Raw genomic sequence first — 17722 nt, forward strand, 5'->3', positions numbered from 1 at the left:
CCTAACTGCTCTGACAATCTGGCAGCAGATCTGTTTGGCACAGGGCACCACAAAGTCAATAGCAAGCTTTTGAGTTGTTTCTCTCTTTCCAACACCATATTGCTCAATGTCTTTCAGTGAGATGCAAAAAAAAAAAAAAAAAAAAAAAAAAAAAGGGAAGGGTCAGGCTGAGAAAGGAATGTGATAAAGAGCTGGTTATGGCCTTCTGTACTGCTGTCACTTGAACAGCAGCTTCCTAGAGATAGCACGATTATGAGTAGATGAGTACTTCAATGTGTCTGGAGTGAAACGTCCTGTGAGCAGTGGACTAAATAAATAGTCATTACCACTCTATAGACTCCAGAGAACACAGATATCTGGCTACCCAAGCCAGCCCCGATGGGGGATTTTGAGTCACAAATACTCTTTCAGCACTGATACTGTGCTAACTTCTGAAAAATGAACATATGTTTTCTTATCTAGTATCCACATACAGATGCTGATTTTGTGGGTGGTCTCAGAGCCTAGCAGCTTTTCTGAAGAAAGGCTTTCACCACTTCTTTACACAAGGAACTGGCTTCAAGGGCAGCTTAAAGACAGTCCTAAATCTCAAAACTCTGCAACAGCATACAAACGAAAAAAAAAAAAAGGGTATTTTTAGGTTATTGTCACAGCTGTGGCATAACAGTATAGGAAATCTTTATGTTGGAGTTTATCTGCATTGTTTATTGTTTTCCATCAGCTTTGCTGACATTTTCTCCACTCTTTCAGTCAATATGAGTCATGAGGAGAAAAGGACAGGTCTAGTACACAGGGACACTTATATGAATCTGTGAACTTCTTCCATGTTATATTTCCTTCTTTTCTTTCTTTGAAACCTGAGTTGAGCAAGTGTGCATTAATCTTACTTCATTCCATCTCAGTCTCATGCGGTAGAGAAAAAATTGAAAACTGTGATTACTCATGAGAATTATATTTCTTTCTTATATTGAAATATGAACCATTAAGGAAAAATTTTAAAAAAAATCCAAGTTCCTTTTCTGCAGGGTCAGCACTTTATCATTCCCTAAAATAAATGGTATTTTCAAATCTTTCAGTTCCTATTATCCATTTTATTTTACTGTGTCAAAAAAGGGAAGCATTTTGTCTCTTCTTAGACTGTACAATGCTATTAGGAATGAAAATCCTCTCTCAAATGAAAAATCATGTTCTGTTTTATCATGAACATTCTAGTTCTTTAACACTGCTCATGTGGTGCAATAGTTCTGTTGCAATTAAGGAAGCCACCGAAGCACAGGCTACTGGGGAAAAAGTACAGCAGCACTGTGTCTTTTCCTTGCCACTAGCCCAGACCTTCCTTAGGAGTGAGACAGAAAAAAGGGAGTGGGAAGGACCTGGAGGAGAAGAAGTAGCAGTAACATGATGACTCTTCCAGGCAGACCATGACTAAGACCATGAGCTGGGGAGAATGCACACAGTTTGAGGCATAAATTCTCTCCTTTCCCAATCACCATATGATTTCATACCCCAGAAAAATTCTAAGTGCTTGATTTGTATGAATTTTAGTGACAGTGAGAAATGGAAGAAACTGTGGTTAATATTCAAGAGACATAATGCAAACATGCCCAGTGATAAGTTCCCTGACTTGTTTCCTATCACTGTATTTAAATCTCCTATAAACTCAAAGATCTTTCTGCAGTGTATGACAACAAATATTTGTTGGTCAACAGCTGACCCCTGCTGGTATGAAAAATTATAAAAAATAAACACAGCAAACAATAAATTCTAATAAAAACCACATCCTACTTGTTATTTTTCCAGCCTTCTTTGTGCATATTTGCCTTTGGTTTGTACTTCATTTTGATTAATTATGTAACTCCATCAGGACTGTATCTCTTCAGCCTGTTTGCAAAAAAGAAAGGAAATTGTTCTTGTTGTTTCTTATATTTCAATCCATAATCAGCCACATGCTATTCATTTATCTATAACATCTTCTCATGTCTGCTCCATGTGTCCAAAAATTTCCCTTTGATCATTTGTAAACAAGTTCCTGGCAATTTCTGGTTTCATTGTCTGTTTATTTGGAATAAGTGATTATAGCAGCAGATTCTCTTTTCTGTGCTTCTGCACAATTCAGATTTTTATCAGTAATGCCACCATTACTGGTATGCTTCTTCTCCTGTTTTCTCCTACTCATTTGACTTTGACCTAACGTGAACCAAAACCTAACTTTTACAACAGTTCACAAAAAAATTACATTATTTGTCCAGCATACCCACTATCTACCTTTATCCATGATCCCTTCATCTTGTCAGGAACAGTCCCTCTATTTTTCAGTTGGTATTATCATCAGAGTTCTACACAATTGTACTGTCTTCTCTTGGCAATTCACTCAATAACCCTGGTCCTCTCACCAGTAAAATGGGAATGTAGGGAAAGGGGTTAAATGAGGCATTCACATCAATACACTGGTAAGGCCACTTTCTCATATTTCTTTATTGAACTGTACCACGTCAGTCTAACAATTCAGATCAGATGTACATCTGAAATAACAAACCACATTTTACTTTTAATTTACACAGAATTTACAAACCACATTTTTAAATATACACGATGTTTCACACATTTCTAGAAATCATGCATTCAATTTGTGTTGCTCTTTGTGCATTATGACTCTCTCAGATAGCCAGGAATGAACTTTCTTGTATGCGTATTTAATTTACTTGTCCAAGACAGATATTTCTAATGTAAGCCCACTGGAGCTGTGCAACAATGTGCTGTCATCTCTTTGGGTGGGAGGTTCTACATTCAGCATTCAACTACTGGGAAAGTTCTGCCTGGGAAACTTTCTCCCAGCCCTCCTCCCACTGGTCAGCAGCTTTTGTGACAGTTCAGCTCTTGTCCCTAAAAGAGAGCAAAATTTTTTAACACCCTTATTTGCCTCAAATAACTGCTAAAAGTCTTGTCACTTTGGATTACATTTTATCTTGCCTTCCAGCTTCTTGTAAAGTTTAAAAGTATGAATTCCTTACAGAAAACTTTGTACACATGGTAATACTTCCCAGAATTTTAATTTCAACCTTTTCATTTCTTCTTTCCATTTCATTTAAGTGTTGCCATGTTAGTCTCCAGCAACATTTTCGCCTTAGGGACCTTCACCTTAATCACATTCTGGTTGTATTAACTCTGTTAAATGTTTTTTCAGTCCTCTCCTCTGGAACACAGAGCTGTCTCAGTACATTCATTGCAAGGTGTAGCCTTTTCTGGAGTCAAGATATTATTTTTCCATGTTTTTTTCAGGAAAAAATTAGCATCAAGGGAAAGTGTTATAGAGACCATCTCTCTGGAATAAAACTCTTTCCATGGCCTTTAAATTATATGCTAAAAACGAAAACAAAAATGAAACAAACAAATACATAATGTCATCATTACATTTCTAGTGTGTGCTTAATACTTGTCATTCTGTGGAAAGTTTTCTGTACTTAGGTACATGCAAATATAAAACTGGAACTGGTTTGGGCTTTTTTTGGTTGATTGATTTGCTTGATTTGCTTTGTTTGTGTTTGTTTTGTGGTTTGATTGGTTGGTTGTTTTTTTGTATTGACTCTAATTTCAAACATTAATATTGAGGTCATGAGGCCTTGTGGAATATATTTCAGGAAACAGCTTGTCATTAATTTGATTTTGTTGTGGCCTGATGACCACCACAGCCTCACTAAGGCTTGCGGGCAGGATTGAAGTGGGGTCCAAGAGCCTGTATAAAGAGGAACACATGGAAAACACTTTAGTTTGATGTGTAGAGGGCTGTATATGTATATGTTTCCTGAGAGACAAAGTTCATTTTTGTAGCACTGAAGTGAAACCTTCATTTAGAGGGAGCAGCACTGAAAGATTTAAAACCTCATACCTATGAAAATTCATCCTCTTCTTCATATCCTTCTCTTTCATGTTTTTAAATTAAATTGTTAAAAGAGTAATTAGCAGTAACATAATCGACACAGAGGTGCAGCATCTGTGCATTTTTCTTAATAGTTCAACTTTGCCTACATATTTTCTGCATTGTTCAATGTATAGAATTCCTCATTTATACATGATTTTTTAAGGAAAAAAAAGGTATATTATAAAAAGGCAAAAGTTTACAATGAAGTTAAAACACTAGAAAGAAATTATTTCAGACTGAATCTCACTGGTGCTGCAGGTTTTCTCTGTGACCTTGAGCAAATCACTTAATTTCTGCTCCTTATTTATTTCTTAAAGGATGGTAATACTTGTTCTGTCTATTTACATTGCAAACTGCTTTTACTCTGTGTTTTATATTATTCTTGTTGCAATAAAGAATAAGAATTCTTATTATAGACTTGTTTTTATCTATGTAAAAAGCAATATATTATGTATGATTAGTTATCCTGCATGATAGCTTGTCCTGAGCTGTGACCTGGCCGTAAAAGGAGTTATTATTATTGCACCAGAAGTGTTTTAGAGACCAAGTGAGACTCCAAACTTCAGCGTTGCATGGCTCTGTTATCAAAAGATGGTGGGTTGAAATTAGAAAGCTTTCTCTATAACAGTAAAATAAATGTGCTTCAGAATGGCTCTTCAACCACGCTTGAAGAAAACCAGTTTGGAATGACCTGCACCTGCACCTTTAAACCCAGCCAGCCCTGGGGCAGGCAGGCTACCTGAGTGCTGCCTGCTGGGAAAGGCTTCCAGCTTGTATTATCTCCCTGACTGTTTCCTGGATTTTTAAGTGAGCTTTCTGGGCCAAAAATTTAACATCATGGGCAGAAATGGAAAAAGATGTTTCCAGAAATGGAAAGATGTTTTTAGGCTGTGTTTAGCAGTGGCCAGCCAAACCTTGCAATCTCACCAAAAATTCTGCCTGTGTATATAGTTTCATGCTTATAATAATGTATCCTAGTCTTGCTTTATGTAAATCCTAAGGCTGGAAAAGAAGAAAATGTGCCTGCAGAAGAAGCTTTGCTGCAGTAAAACTTTAAAAACTTGACATCAAAAATTGTTCATAATAAGTCCAGCCAAAATTTGGAAAAAAAAGGTTTGTTCAAACTACTCCATAATACAGTAAATATTCCCCGATAAAGGGAATGAGACTTTGGATCAGTATTTCAGATGATTACAATTTATGTGTATGATTTTTGTATCATTTGGTGATGAAAGCATTCTTTTACGTAGGTAGGTAGGTAGATGGTATGGCTTTACCCCTCCTGAATCAGTGAAATTATTGAAACTTTATTCTCCTGCATATCTACAAGAAAGCTCAGAACTGGTACAGAATGAAGAACCATATCATCTTTGACTGTGTTCTGAAAGGAGGAGCTGATCTTTCTCCTCAGTTCATGTAAGAACATATTAGGAATCCAAGTTTGATTCTTCTAAAGAGATCTGCACAGATCACACATGTAATCCAGTCCAGAATATAAATTTAATGTTTAAGGAAGAGTCAAACTAAAGACAAGCAGTTTTACTCAGCACTTCTTTCTGCCTTGGCTAGGAATCTCCTGCTTAAATCGTCTTGGCATAAGGTCATGTTTTTTTACTCCTGACTGCCTCAATAACTATAGTATTTGAAGCAATGCTCAAGTATAGGACTTAGATGGTCTGTGAAGCACATCAGAAAAAGAAATTTAAATATATGCTTTAGTATTGCTAAAAACTGGGGATGTAGGCATGCTTGTTTCAAAGGTGAAAGTTTGTGTCCCATCAGGTCTTGAGGTGACAGTCCAGGCTGGTGTCATGCAGGTGAGGAGCTTAAGTGGCTCTCCACAGAACAGACCAGACTTATGCCCAGCACAGGCACAGCTGATAGAATATACTGATGCTGAAAAATCATTATTGCGCCCACCCCAGCTACCTGCTTCTCAGTTCTGTCATAATTGACTTGCTGGCATGAATCAGGACATCTTTCTTAGATTTCTCTCCAGCATACACTCTAATAATCATAGAGATAGTGTAAATGTGCCTCCATAAACTGTACACAGGACCTGCAAGTCTAACTCATGGTTACTGCAGCTTTACTTTACATCAGGGCATTTAAATCTCTGTTTAAATCTAAATCTGTCTGATTCCAAAAGGCTTAAAATATAAACATATTTACCTAAGAATATATCCTATTACAGTATAAGTTTCTACAGTAAAGACCTACATTGTGGCTATCCAACAGCCTTAGTAATGGTGGATGCAGCTGAACTATCACTTCCAGAATTATCATCCTACCCCAGATACATTGTCATGTGGGACTGAAAAATGGTAGCAAAAATAAAAAGGAAGTTTAACTACTTATTTTGCAGTTTTGCAAAGATTTTGCAAGTGTGGCTTAATCAGCTGCAACACCTGATTAAACATTACCCTGTACATACTATGCTTTCTGATGAGTGTTTTATGTGTTCTTGTCTCTGCAGACTGAAGAAGTCCTGAAGATTGATGGAGGGCCATGCTATTCAAACAGCAGGCGTTGCTGAGACAGAAGCTCTTTGTGCTAGGCAGCCTTGCTATTGGAAGTCTCCTATATCTAGTTGCCAGAGTTGGGAGTTTGGATAGGTAAGTCATTAAGTAGCTGCTCTCTTATGTAGAATGGGCTAAGATTGTCTGAGTTTTTGCTTCAAGGGTCTGATTGCTTTCATGCTTTGTTTTTTGATTTTTTTTTCTTAGAGTCTATTTGTATTGGAGGACAAAATGACTGGCTATTTTAATAGTGGTTATCATTATTTATTCCTACCCTTTGGAGAAGAGAGTAGGAAAATAATCACAGTCATCCGTGTCAAAGTTTTTCTGTTTGTCCATTTGTATTCTGAGCACACTGACACTTGTTTTCAGAGAAGAAATAAACCAGCATCCAGTAAAAATGTCATTACAGTAGCTCATTTTGCCTGTGTACATCTGTGTGTTGACCTCTAGTTTCAGCAAAACAGTTATGATGTATTTATACATCTCCTTTTCTAAATTTGTGAGCAAGCAATTAATGTGCTACAGTGGTAGTTAAAATTAAGTATGTGCCTGCAGAGCAGCTCGTCAAATTTTGAATACTATTTCATTTGAAAGATTGCTTCAGGGTTTGAGAATTTTAACTATGTTAATTAGCTGGTATTTTCTGTAGCTGAATGTGCTAAATAAGTGGGTTTTCTCTGCAAATGATTTCCTGGAGAGTAGTAGAAAGCTCAGCAGAGAAAATCAAAGAGTGTTTGGCACTTCTGACCAGGCTGAGTTTTGACTGGTTTTTGACAATGCAACAGTAGTGCTACCTGCACTGACACTGCTGTTCCTGTCAGCTTTGAAATGGCCTGGGATTGCTGCGGTAGGTGCTACACAAAGGCACAACACACTCAAAAAAAAAAAAAACAAAAAAAAAACAACCAACAACAACAAAGAAAAGAAGGAAGCTGTTTAGAAAGAATGAAAGAATGAATGAAAAAAAACCCTATAGGATTTCCAGAAGCAGGTAGACAGTTTGCAAATGTTCATGCTATATTCTTATCCTTCTTTTAAATGATGCAACATATTGTTGGCTTCAAAATTGTCACACAATGCTGTGTGACTATCCAGTGTTTGGAAAGTGAAAACACAGCTACCTACTGTCCATTGCTAGATAACGGGGGGGCCCCATTGGCAGTCACTGGGTGCCTTCTTCGACTCTTCAAATCCACTCCAGAAGACGGAGGCCATGTACTCAGCTAGGACCAAGTGCATTGCAAATTAAGCCCTGGAACTTATATCTTCTTTCCCCTGATATTCAAACCATCTCTGATGCTTCAGAAGTAGAAACTTCACTGAGACTACTGTGATTCTGTAAATGGAGGCAGAAATCCTTACTGGTCCCTGCAAAAGTATATTTTATGCTCAGAGGCACGAAGTCTAATTAACCTTCTCCTATTATCTATGCTTGCACATCTTCAGAATTTACTGATGGCTATAAAATTATCTCTCCACAGTATTTGACTCGCTGACCTCCTGTGGCAATGAATTCCGCTGGTTTCATACATAGTGTTGCCAACGGCAATAAATTCAGTTTTGTTCTCTTGCTATACCCAATGGGAAGCTTACCACACTGCTAAAAAGCAGTCCTGTGTATGGAGTTGTTATGAAATAGAGAGAAAGAAGTACTAGAAAGGACAAGACACAGATGAATTAACTAGAAATATTCTTCTGCCTCATCATTGTTGAATCTCTCAGTAAAAGGATGCTGAGTAGGTTCAACAGATTTTGAAATAACTAATGGTTCAGGAAGAAATCCAGATTCATTTATGCTTAATTTATGCTGATCTAATTTGAACAAGAGAGCTGGGGGTGGCTCATGTTTAATAGCCTCAGATTAGGCTCTCCAACAGCAGTGTCTTGAGTTTCCTTAGGCCCAAAGGGAAATTACCACTAGTTTATATGATTCATTGAGTCATAAAATCTGATAAGATGAGCACTTCCCTTCAGGGGAGGCCACCTTCCTTCAGCTCCTGAGTGCATGGATCTGCTTCACATGTGGAAGCTCAAAAAGATTCTGTGGCAATTTTGAGCATATCTGGATTAATCTTTGAGTTACCTGACTCCCTGATTAGCAGTACCAGGAGCCTCCACATCTGATTTCCATGCTACACAATACTCCTGCTGGAACCAGGCTTATAAACTTTTGCTGCTGTGATACCTTCATTGGAAGAAAATTAGCAAGTATTCTGGATCAGGTGAGACAGGTCATTAAGATTGCCAGATTTACTTTGGCTGTTTTCAAACTTTTCAGAAATACAATTCCTGGAGATTAATTGACTTATGGCGGGTTCTCTCAAGAGGAATTATGGAGTTTTACTGTAGCAGCTTGAGAAATTACCTGGGAGAGCAACTCAGTGATATAATAAGTGCCATATACTCTTTTGTAGCAAAGAACTGTTACTTAGTGGGAAAATTACTCAGACAATTAAGTATATTAGCATGTTGCAAGGTGAGAGTAAATAGTTACATCTTGGTTTAAACTATCAGGATCTGCCCTTTACTTACAAATGCCAAGATCTTTTAGAAGTTACTTTTTTATTGTTTAGAGAGAGTAGAATCAGGGGGAAAGAGTAAAAAAACCTGAAATATAAAGGCTGAGGAAGGACTACTAACAACATCCAATCTTTTCCCTTAGGCTAGAGGATATCTTGAGTATTTATTTATTTTCAAAGGAAACCACCCTGTTTGACAAGCTGTTGTGTTACACTGAAGGCAGTGCTAGCTAGAGATAAAATTAGTTGAGATGGGTCTGGAACTGCTGTTGTGGAATCCTCTTTGCTTGAAAACAAATAACAAATACACAGAAGGAGAGGGAAGAGAACAGAGACAGCAATTGCAGCTTCTGTTTCTTATGTTTTTAACTGCCACCTTGCTGATGCATTAAGACTCTCACCAGCCACACCACAGTCTGACCAAATTGTAGCATTGTTAAGACATTTCTTCCTTTTTATTTTTTTTTTTTTCACAATATGGGTGGGTTTGCATCAGCTTTTCAATGATTCAGTCTTTGCCACCAAGTCAGGCTTTTTCAGTAGATGGCAGAGAGCAAAGAGACAGAAGAAGCTAGACACTTGAGAAAAGAAATAACAGGACCTCACTTTTTATCACACTTTCTAATTAGTCTGCAGGACTTAGCTAGAGCTCATGTGAAACCAGCAATGTCATATGGATTGTTTCTTCGGCTCTGTATGGACAGGCTATATCTCTCAGCATCTGGATAATCAAGGAAGCAGCTAACAGGTCAGCCAGGGGGATCAAAAGTACTTTGTCCAGACCATCCATTGTCCTAGAATCAGTGTCAAATTAGAAACCCAACAAGCAGTGATGGATGGAAAACCTGCAAAGAAATAAATAATTATGTCCTGAAAGCAGGGTTTGCATAATATATAGTAAATGAGTGAGGGCCCACATGCTGAGAAACTAGAATAAATACTGAATACCTAAACAGCTATTAATGAGCATTGCCCATCTGGTATACTGGCTAAGGCAGGGGTCCTGTGAAAAATAATAGCATGCCGCTGTGTAATTTAAGAACTGTATCATAATATATGTGCACAGCAAGCTCACACTAAAATTGCCTAGGCAACCTTTGTTCTTACATATCCTTAATTTTGGAGAGCATGGCTCCAAAAAATTAGTAATAATATTTTTTCTAGGACCTTGGAAGCTCTCTGTACATACCAAGTAAATCTTCAGTGAAATATTGGCCTGTATAATGATTTGAGAGTGGAGATGAGAGTTTATTCAAGGTTCTGTAGAAGTAAAGTTTTGACATTTTTCTTACTGAACCTCTTCTTGGATCCAGTGGTATCAGATACAAGAACAAAGATTTAGAAAGTAGAAAAGAGGGGAAATAATTGTAGCTGAATATAAAAGAATAGTGCAAAAATGCAGTTGCAAAAGAAGAAATAATAAAAGAAAAAATAAGGTTCAGTGGGAGGATACAAGAGTGATTATAAGAAAATCATCTGTGTAACAATGCAATAAATGCATATTTAAAAACTCTTCTTGCCATTCTTTTTGTACCTTGCTAATTTTATCTGACTCAGAACCTTGAACTTTCTGTTTCTGACTGGCTGAAAGCTGGTTTTCATCCCTTTGCCTCCTCTTCACTAAAAAAGCCATCTCTGGATCAACACAATGGAAGACTTCAGGCTAGAATGAGAAAAGTGTGGGAAAGAGAATACTTAAATCAACTGGATTTTCAGATCAAAATGTCCAAATATAATTCATCTTAGAATGCTTTAAAAACTGCCAAACCCATCACAAAATAATGAGGAATGTGGAAGTTTAGGCAAGGTTCAAGAAGACCTAAGAGCAGTACTCATAGTTCATATGCTGGCAAAGGACAGATGGGTCAAGTTAGAAATTTCCCAGCTAAATCAGAGAAAAAAAAAAAAAAGCAGCAATTAAATAAAAAAAAAATTGCAAATTCTTTAACTATTGGCAGAATAAAATAAAAGTTGAAAGATGGGCACATCACATTACATTTGAATATGTTCCCAAAAGCAGGATTCCCTTGTACATAAAATTTGTCTTGGGAGATATCCTCTTTTTACAAGTACCTCTTATTTTACTTGCAGACTGCAGCCCCTCTGCCCCATTGATGGTCGCTTTGGACCCCGCGGCCAGGACGAAATGCCGTTGCGAGCCCTGCAGTTCAAGCGAGGTCTGCTCCATGAATTCCGAAAGGGCAATGCCACCAAGGAACAAATTCGACTGCACAATCTGGTTCAGCAGCTTCCCAAGGCCATTATCATTGGGGTGCGGAAAGGAGGCACCCGAGCACTACTGGAGATGCTGAACCTTCACCCTGCAGTGGTCAAAGCTTCTCAAGAGATTCACTTCTTTGACAATGATGAAAACTATGCCAAGGGAATTGAGTGGTACCGGAAAAAAATGCCTTTTTCTTACCCTCATCAAATAACAATTGAGAAAAGCCCCGCGTATTTTATCACCGAGGAAGTACCTGAAAGGATTTACAAAATGAACTCATCTATCAAATTATTGATCATTGTCAGGGAACCTACCACAAGAGCTATTTCTGATTACACTCAGGTGTTGGAAGGCAAGGAAAGAAAGAACAAAACTTACTACAAATTTGAGAAGCTGGCAATTGATCCTAATACCTGCGAAGTGAACACTAAATATAAGGCAGTGAGAACCAGCATCTACACAAAACATCTGGAGAGATGGTTAAAATACTTCCCAATCGAGCAGTTTCATATTGTGGATGGAGACCGGCTCATCACAGAACCACTGCCAGAACTCCAGCTTGTTGAGAAGTTCCTAAATCTTCCTCCGAGGATAAGTCAGTACAATTTATACTTCAATGCCACCAGAGGGTTTTACTGCTTGCGATTTAACATTGTCTTTAACAAGTGCCTGGCGGGTAGCAAGGGACGCATCCATCCAGAGGTGGACACCTCTGTCATTACCAAATTGCGCAAGTTCTTCCATCCTTTTAATCAAAAATTTTACCAGATCACGGGGAGGACATTTAACTGGCCCTAAACTAAACTTCAAACAACACTTTCTGTTGCACCTGAGGCATGCAATAGGATGTCTCTGCTGAAATATGCACTTTTCATAGATACAACTAGCAAAGTAACTTTTTTCATGCATACGTGTACATAATGCAGTGTGTGACCAAATATACGGTGGGATCGATTTTTTCTACAGAGTAGTAACTAACATAAATTTACTGTCAATATAGTTGCATCTTTTAAGATATAATAATAAAGGGAAAGGAAGTATTTAGGGAAACAAAGTCAGACAGTGTTAAAAGGGTCAGTGTTCCTCTCGCTTAGTGAAGTGTTTATGTGACATACTTATTGATCTAAGCAGAACATTCGTTTATGCCATAAAAATTCTTGTCAAAAGTCTGTAAAGCTGTGAGAAAGCATAATCTTGAGGCTATATTTGGTATGCGTATTGCTAAAGGAATACTGACACTTTAAACACAGTGCTGAATTTTTACAATGAGAGTGAATAGTACTATTTTCTTATTATTTTAAATGAATATCTTATCTCATACAAACATACATTATTTTAGAGTTCCTGTGGTGAGTTTGCACTATTGTTTTATTGTATGGACCATAGTGTCACTTGTAGCATGTCAATCATGTGTCAAGAAAAGGTCAAATAATTTTTTTCTTCTATACTTGTGTGTTGACAAAGCTAAACATGGTGTACATAGTGTACAATGTTTGTAAATACTGGTTTCACACTAAGTAATTCTATTTTGTAAACTAAATATGGCTATTTAATTTATTGTGAAAATTAAATTTATTGTGGTATTTAAAAATGGAATGGATTAAAATTACCTATATGTGCAATGGCTTTTCACCTTTGCTTGATGTATGTCAGTGTGGTCCCTTAGCTTAGACAGATCATAGGTATGTGTCAGAGAGATTTGCCCAGGTAAGTTTGGTTTATAGAAAGTTGAGAAAAGTGATACACGCGGAGAGGCAGGGTTTATTAAAAAGCTCATCCTTCTAGGAATCTGAGAGAGAACAGTGTTGCTGTTTGTTGTGGCACTTTGCTGAAATTAATGCAGTTACCTATGAGGCTAAAGCATGACTGTAAAAGCCTACTGTAACCAGATATATCAAAAAAAGCAGAGTCCTCGTTAAAATAAAAAAAACAGACAGCTGAACAAAATTAGAAGAAAGATTTTGATGATTTCATAACCAAAAGGCGGTGATGCTTCAGAAGTCATAGAAAACAGTTGCGATATCTGCTTTCATCTCATAATGCATGCATCTGCTCTGAAGAGAGCAACAACAGTATTGTTATTACTGGGATAAACATATATCTCGTGTTTCCATTCAATAAGTAACAAGAAATTAGTTCAGGAAATTAATATTTTCATGCATTATATGTAGTATGGCTTTTAAAGATGCATAAGAAAAAAAGACAATGAAAGCAAATTAAAAAGTATTTTAAAACAAGGAAAAAAAAAAGAAAAAAGTGAAGTGAAAAAAAAAAAATCCAACCACTTTAAAGCCACCATCTAGGGATTCATGGAGACAAAAATTTTGGAAGGTGTCCAGAGAACCTGAATATTCTGGGCTATGGCAGCAGAGTGGCTGGTAGTTCAGATTAAAAGAAGATCAAGTGTTCCCCATGGGCTGTTTATTTTGTTCAATGATTTGGAAGCATTGGTTTTTCTAAATAAGTGGCTTTTAAAACTCTTCTGAGAGACTGCTTCTTGTCTTGCTGTATCTTTAATCATATGTGCTAACACTGTGAGCAATGTGCCCTTTCTTCATGCTGCATCGGAGCCTTGCCAGCACAACACGGCAGAACATATGTGAAATTCTCTGCAGTAGCTACAATACAACTCACTGTTTCCCTGTATAAGAGCCATTTATCTTGCCTACTTCCAGACAAAAAGACAGATATTTAACTTATATAATAGTGTTGAACAGGGAGTTTTTATCCAATTTAACCTTTTTATGGTCCTCAGGTGGGCAGACAGATTCCAGGCAGCGTTGGGTGATACTTTGGGTGATACTTCCTATGGTCCTGGCTACAAACTGACTGAAGACTGAGATGTATTTTCAGTGAAAGGGACAAATTAGTTAGGTTAAAGTTACCTCCAAGCACAAAATATGCATTTGAAATTAATATCTCTCTGCATTGATCCGAAGAGCCACAGAGACTGTGATCTACCAGGCACGACTACGCACATTCCTGTTAAAGTCAACTGGCTTAACTCCAGCTTATCATTTGCAATTTTGGAGAGACATGGATAAATTTAGTCTATATCTTAGACAAATCTGGTTTAAAAATGCACAGAAGAATAGTCAGGAAGAGCAGGGGAGGAAAGAGGGTTCAAAGGCATTATAATGTATATTAAGAAGACTAAAAGAGCAGGAGACTGATTCATTTTCACTAAGCCTTCAATGCAATGTTGTCAAGTCTATTCGACATAACCCAGTGAAGAGAAAATTTAAAAACTGATTCATAATATATAGATACAATACATCACCCGAAGCATTGTCCTAGGTTAATGGGGATTTTGCTTCAGTACTCATAACCAGTTTGTGAGGTCCTGACCTTATGGTACTTTCCTCTTCAGGAGCAATTTCTGAGTAATTCACTTAAACCTCTTTGCTTTGCTTCCTAAATTCTGAGTGAATAATTTCTATTCAAATTGATCATGAGTGTTCAGTCTGGGAAGAGCATTCTTAGCTTGAAATTATGATTTCAGAGTGATGCACAGCTACATGAAGTTGCAGCTGTTAACTTGTGGCATTTAAGTTCTCTAAAGACATTGCATCTTTCCCATTTTCTGTACTCTAAAATTACAGGCTCACAGCTCTGGTAAATGTTTGGAATAAAACAGCTAATATTTCTGTGTATTTTTATCAGATTGTCCCAGCTGCTATTTAAAATACATAGGACAACAATTTGCAGTATAAAGGATTATCAGAGATTAATTTGAAATTGTATTTTCAGAAATTAGTACATAGGTAAATAAAGGACTGATAATTGGAGATCGGAGATTCATTTACTATTAACCCACTAGAATGCATTTTCTTCAGGAAAGTGGAATAGATATGATGGAAATGCATATACCCTATGTTAATGGATTTTTTTTTTCTTTTTTTGCCACAATCTCTAAGAATAAAAAAGACACAACATTTTTAGCAACATGTTTCATTATAATAATCCAAGATTTTTAAAATACAATGGCCACAAGCTAAAAACACAGGACCACCATCTGAACATCAGGAAACACTTTTATAATGTGTAGGTAAAGCACTGGCATGGGTTGCCCAGAGAAGTTGTAGATTTTCCATAATTGGAGATATTCAAAAGCCATTTGCACACTGTCCTGGGCAACTGGTTTTGGGTGTCTCTGCTTGAGCAGTGGGGGTTGCATTTCCCTTCCAACCTCAACAATGCTGTGGCCCTGTGAAAAATCTTTCTATGCCATTTAGTTCTTATTTAGTACTGCCCATTGGTTCAGTGTTGTACAGACCACAGAGAGCGTGGAACCCCAGAGTCACAAGCCAGTCTAGCCACTGCTCAAACCCAGGGTATGGAAGCACTACAGGATGCATACTTACTCCCTGGATAGCTGATTTAACTCATGCTGGAACTTACTGGAATCCTGTGATAGGAGAGATCTTTTATTAATGGCAGATCACTGCTGCTAGTTTCAGTACAGACTGAGAAGACTACAGAGACCAGGAAGTTCACAAAGGACCCTTCTCATGAAAGGGAGGTCAGGAGCTGAACGTTACAGGGAGTGGTATCTTTGTTTTCATTTAAAATGGAATAAAATGCTATTTCTTTCCTGTGTAAAAATAACTTTAGAAACCAGGTGTGTAGAAGGAGTCTACATTCCCATGGCAATTTTAAGTCAACCCAGCTCATGCCTGCCAAGGTCCCAGTCTCTGTCCTCATACAATGTGCTCTTTCCCACCCCTTTGCATTGACTCATGATTACCTGTCCCTTCCATGTGAAGCTACTTCAGTTCACTAGGCAGCCAGAAGACTAACCTGTTTAAAAAGATGAGTAATGTCACTAAAACTGTTCTGGATCAGAGCAAACATCTTTTAAAATCAGGATCTGTCACTAGAAGTGGCCAGTAACTTAATGCTCTGTGCAGGACATTAAAACAAAGAAAAAATTAAGACATTTCCATGCTTGAGTGGTTGGCAGTTGTTGGATGTCTCCAGTGGGAGTGGATAGGCTTCAGAGGTAACAGCACTGAGTGCCTTCCTCTTCTTTGTACTTAGCCAAAAACACCTTGAACCCACTGAAGAGGTGTCCTGAAGTAGTCCTCTAAGCCTTCTTATGTTATCATTTTGCTAGAATAAATGTGCAAAGTGAATCAGAGAAATTTGGGTAGTACCTTTAAAATCCAATAATAAGTATAAGGATATGATAACAGAAGTTTTATCTTCCTTCGTCACCTTGCAAATGCTATTGATTGTCTAATTAGTTTCTTGAAAAAATACTTGCCACACTACTTTATACTTATTGAAGGTCCCTGAGCAGGCTTGGTCCTCAGATTTATAAAAGACTGTAGAAGCAGAATAAATAATTTTAAATTTCACTTTTGAAAGAGCTTGTTTACAGAGATAAGGACTTCATGTAAATTATTAAAAGTGATTTTAATAATAATCTCAGACATTTTTTGTTATTGTACTCTTCAATTCTGAGGACACCAACTGTCTACTTAGCTACACTGCTGTTAGTTTTCTATTTAATTTAGAGTCTGCCACATAAAATTTACTCACAAAGAAAAAACAATCTAAAACTCAATAGTTAAGATCCAGTGAGTCTCAGATTGCATTATAAAGACTTAATTTTGTTACTGAAGGCTCATGCCTTCTAGTGAAACAGGCATGTGCCCAAACTAACCATCATCAGTACCTATAAGACATTTCCTTTGTTTATGAGTTTCTTTGAGGAGATACTTTACATGTGATATTCCATAGCACTCTTCTACCAGCTGATTAGCTCTGGCTAATCTGCTCTTTAAAGGCTGACTTACCTTCTGACAACTTTGAGACAGACATAATAAACCATCATCAGAACCACCAACTATCCCTAACTTCATTTATATTTATAGAGAAAGGATTTTCAGTCCTTTCTGCAATAATGCACTGATGAAAGAGTCAAGCCCTTAGAGAACATCCATGTGTTATCAATCTGGATACCAGCCTTTTTCCCATGGCTTGAATTGACAAGTGCAAGGAAAGCACAGAAAAGACTAGAATGCCATGGTCCATCTGCTGCACTGTGCTTAGCATATGGTAAATAATATTACCTGCTGTTCAGAGATTTTTAGTAAAACTGGCTGTAGCATGGCGTGACTTTAGTAGCTGATGGTGACCAAACTACTGGACTCTTTTTAGCTAGCTCATTTTCAGTTCAGCTTTGACTCCATTCAACTTCTTATTCATTTCAAAGCTTTTTCTCATGGTGCACAGTGATCCACAGCTCTCCCTGAAATGTCTTGTGAGACAGAAAGAGAAATATCAGCACAGGCTGTCATTGTCTTTGCCACTGTGACCACAGAGAAGGGCTGTGGTACAAGGAATTTAACTCTACTGACGTCGTTATGATTACTACATGATTCCCTAACAACCTCCAAAATAATTTCCCCTCAGCAACAGTGCTCACTACTTTAGAATGTTAATGCTTCTATGAAAGTGTGTTGATCATTGATCAGGATATGAAACATCTATATTTTGAACAGACTGTAGTCCTTTGATACAGTACATATAC

General features: G+C 37.4%; 1 protein-coding gene across 2 annotated transcripts in view; it reads left to right on the forward strand.

Annotated features, from left to right (window-relative positions):
* HS3ST5 (heparan sulfate-glucosamine 3-sulfotransferase 5) overlaps window positions 1-12933 on the forward strand; it is a 193045-nt gene extending 180112 nt beyond the window's left edge. For both annotated transcript variants that reach the window (XM_053974627.1, XM_053974626.1), the window contains exons 3-4: window positions 6396-6534; window positions 11052-12933. In XM_053974627.1, coding sequence (XP_053830602.1) covers window positions 6428-6534; window positions 11052-11982 — 1038 coding nt within the window. In that variant the 5' untranslated portion in view covers window positions 6396-6427 and the 3' untranslated portion in view covers window positions 11983-12933. The remainder of the gene's footprint in view (window positions 1-6395; window positions 6535-11051) is intronic.
* The last annotated feature ends 4789 nt before the right edge of the window (window positions 12934-17722 follow it).

This window comes from Vidua macroura, chromosome 3 (assembly GCF_024509145.1).
Source record: "Vidua macroura isolate BioBank_ID:100142 chromosome 3, ASM2450914v1, whole genome shotgun sequence".
In the NCBI taxonomy this organism is placed as follows: Eukaryota; Metazoa; Chordata; class Aves; order Passeriformes; family Viduidae; genus Vidua; species Vidua macroura.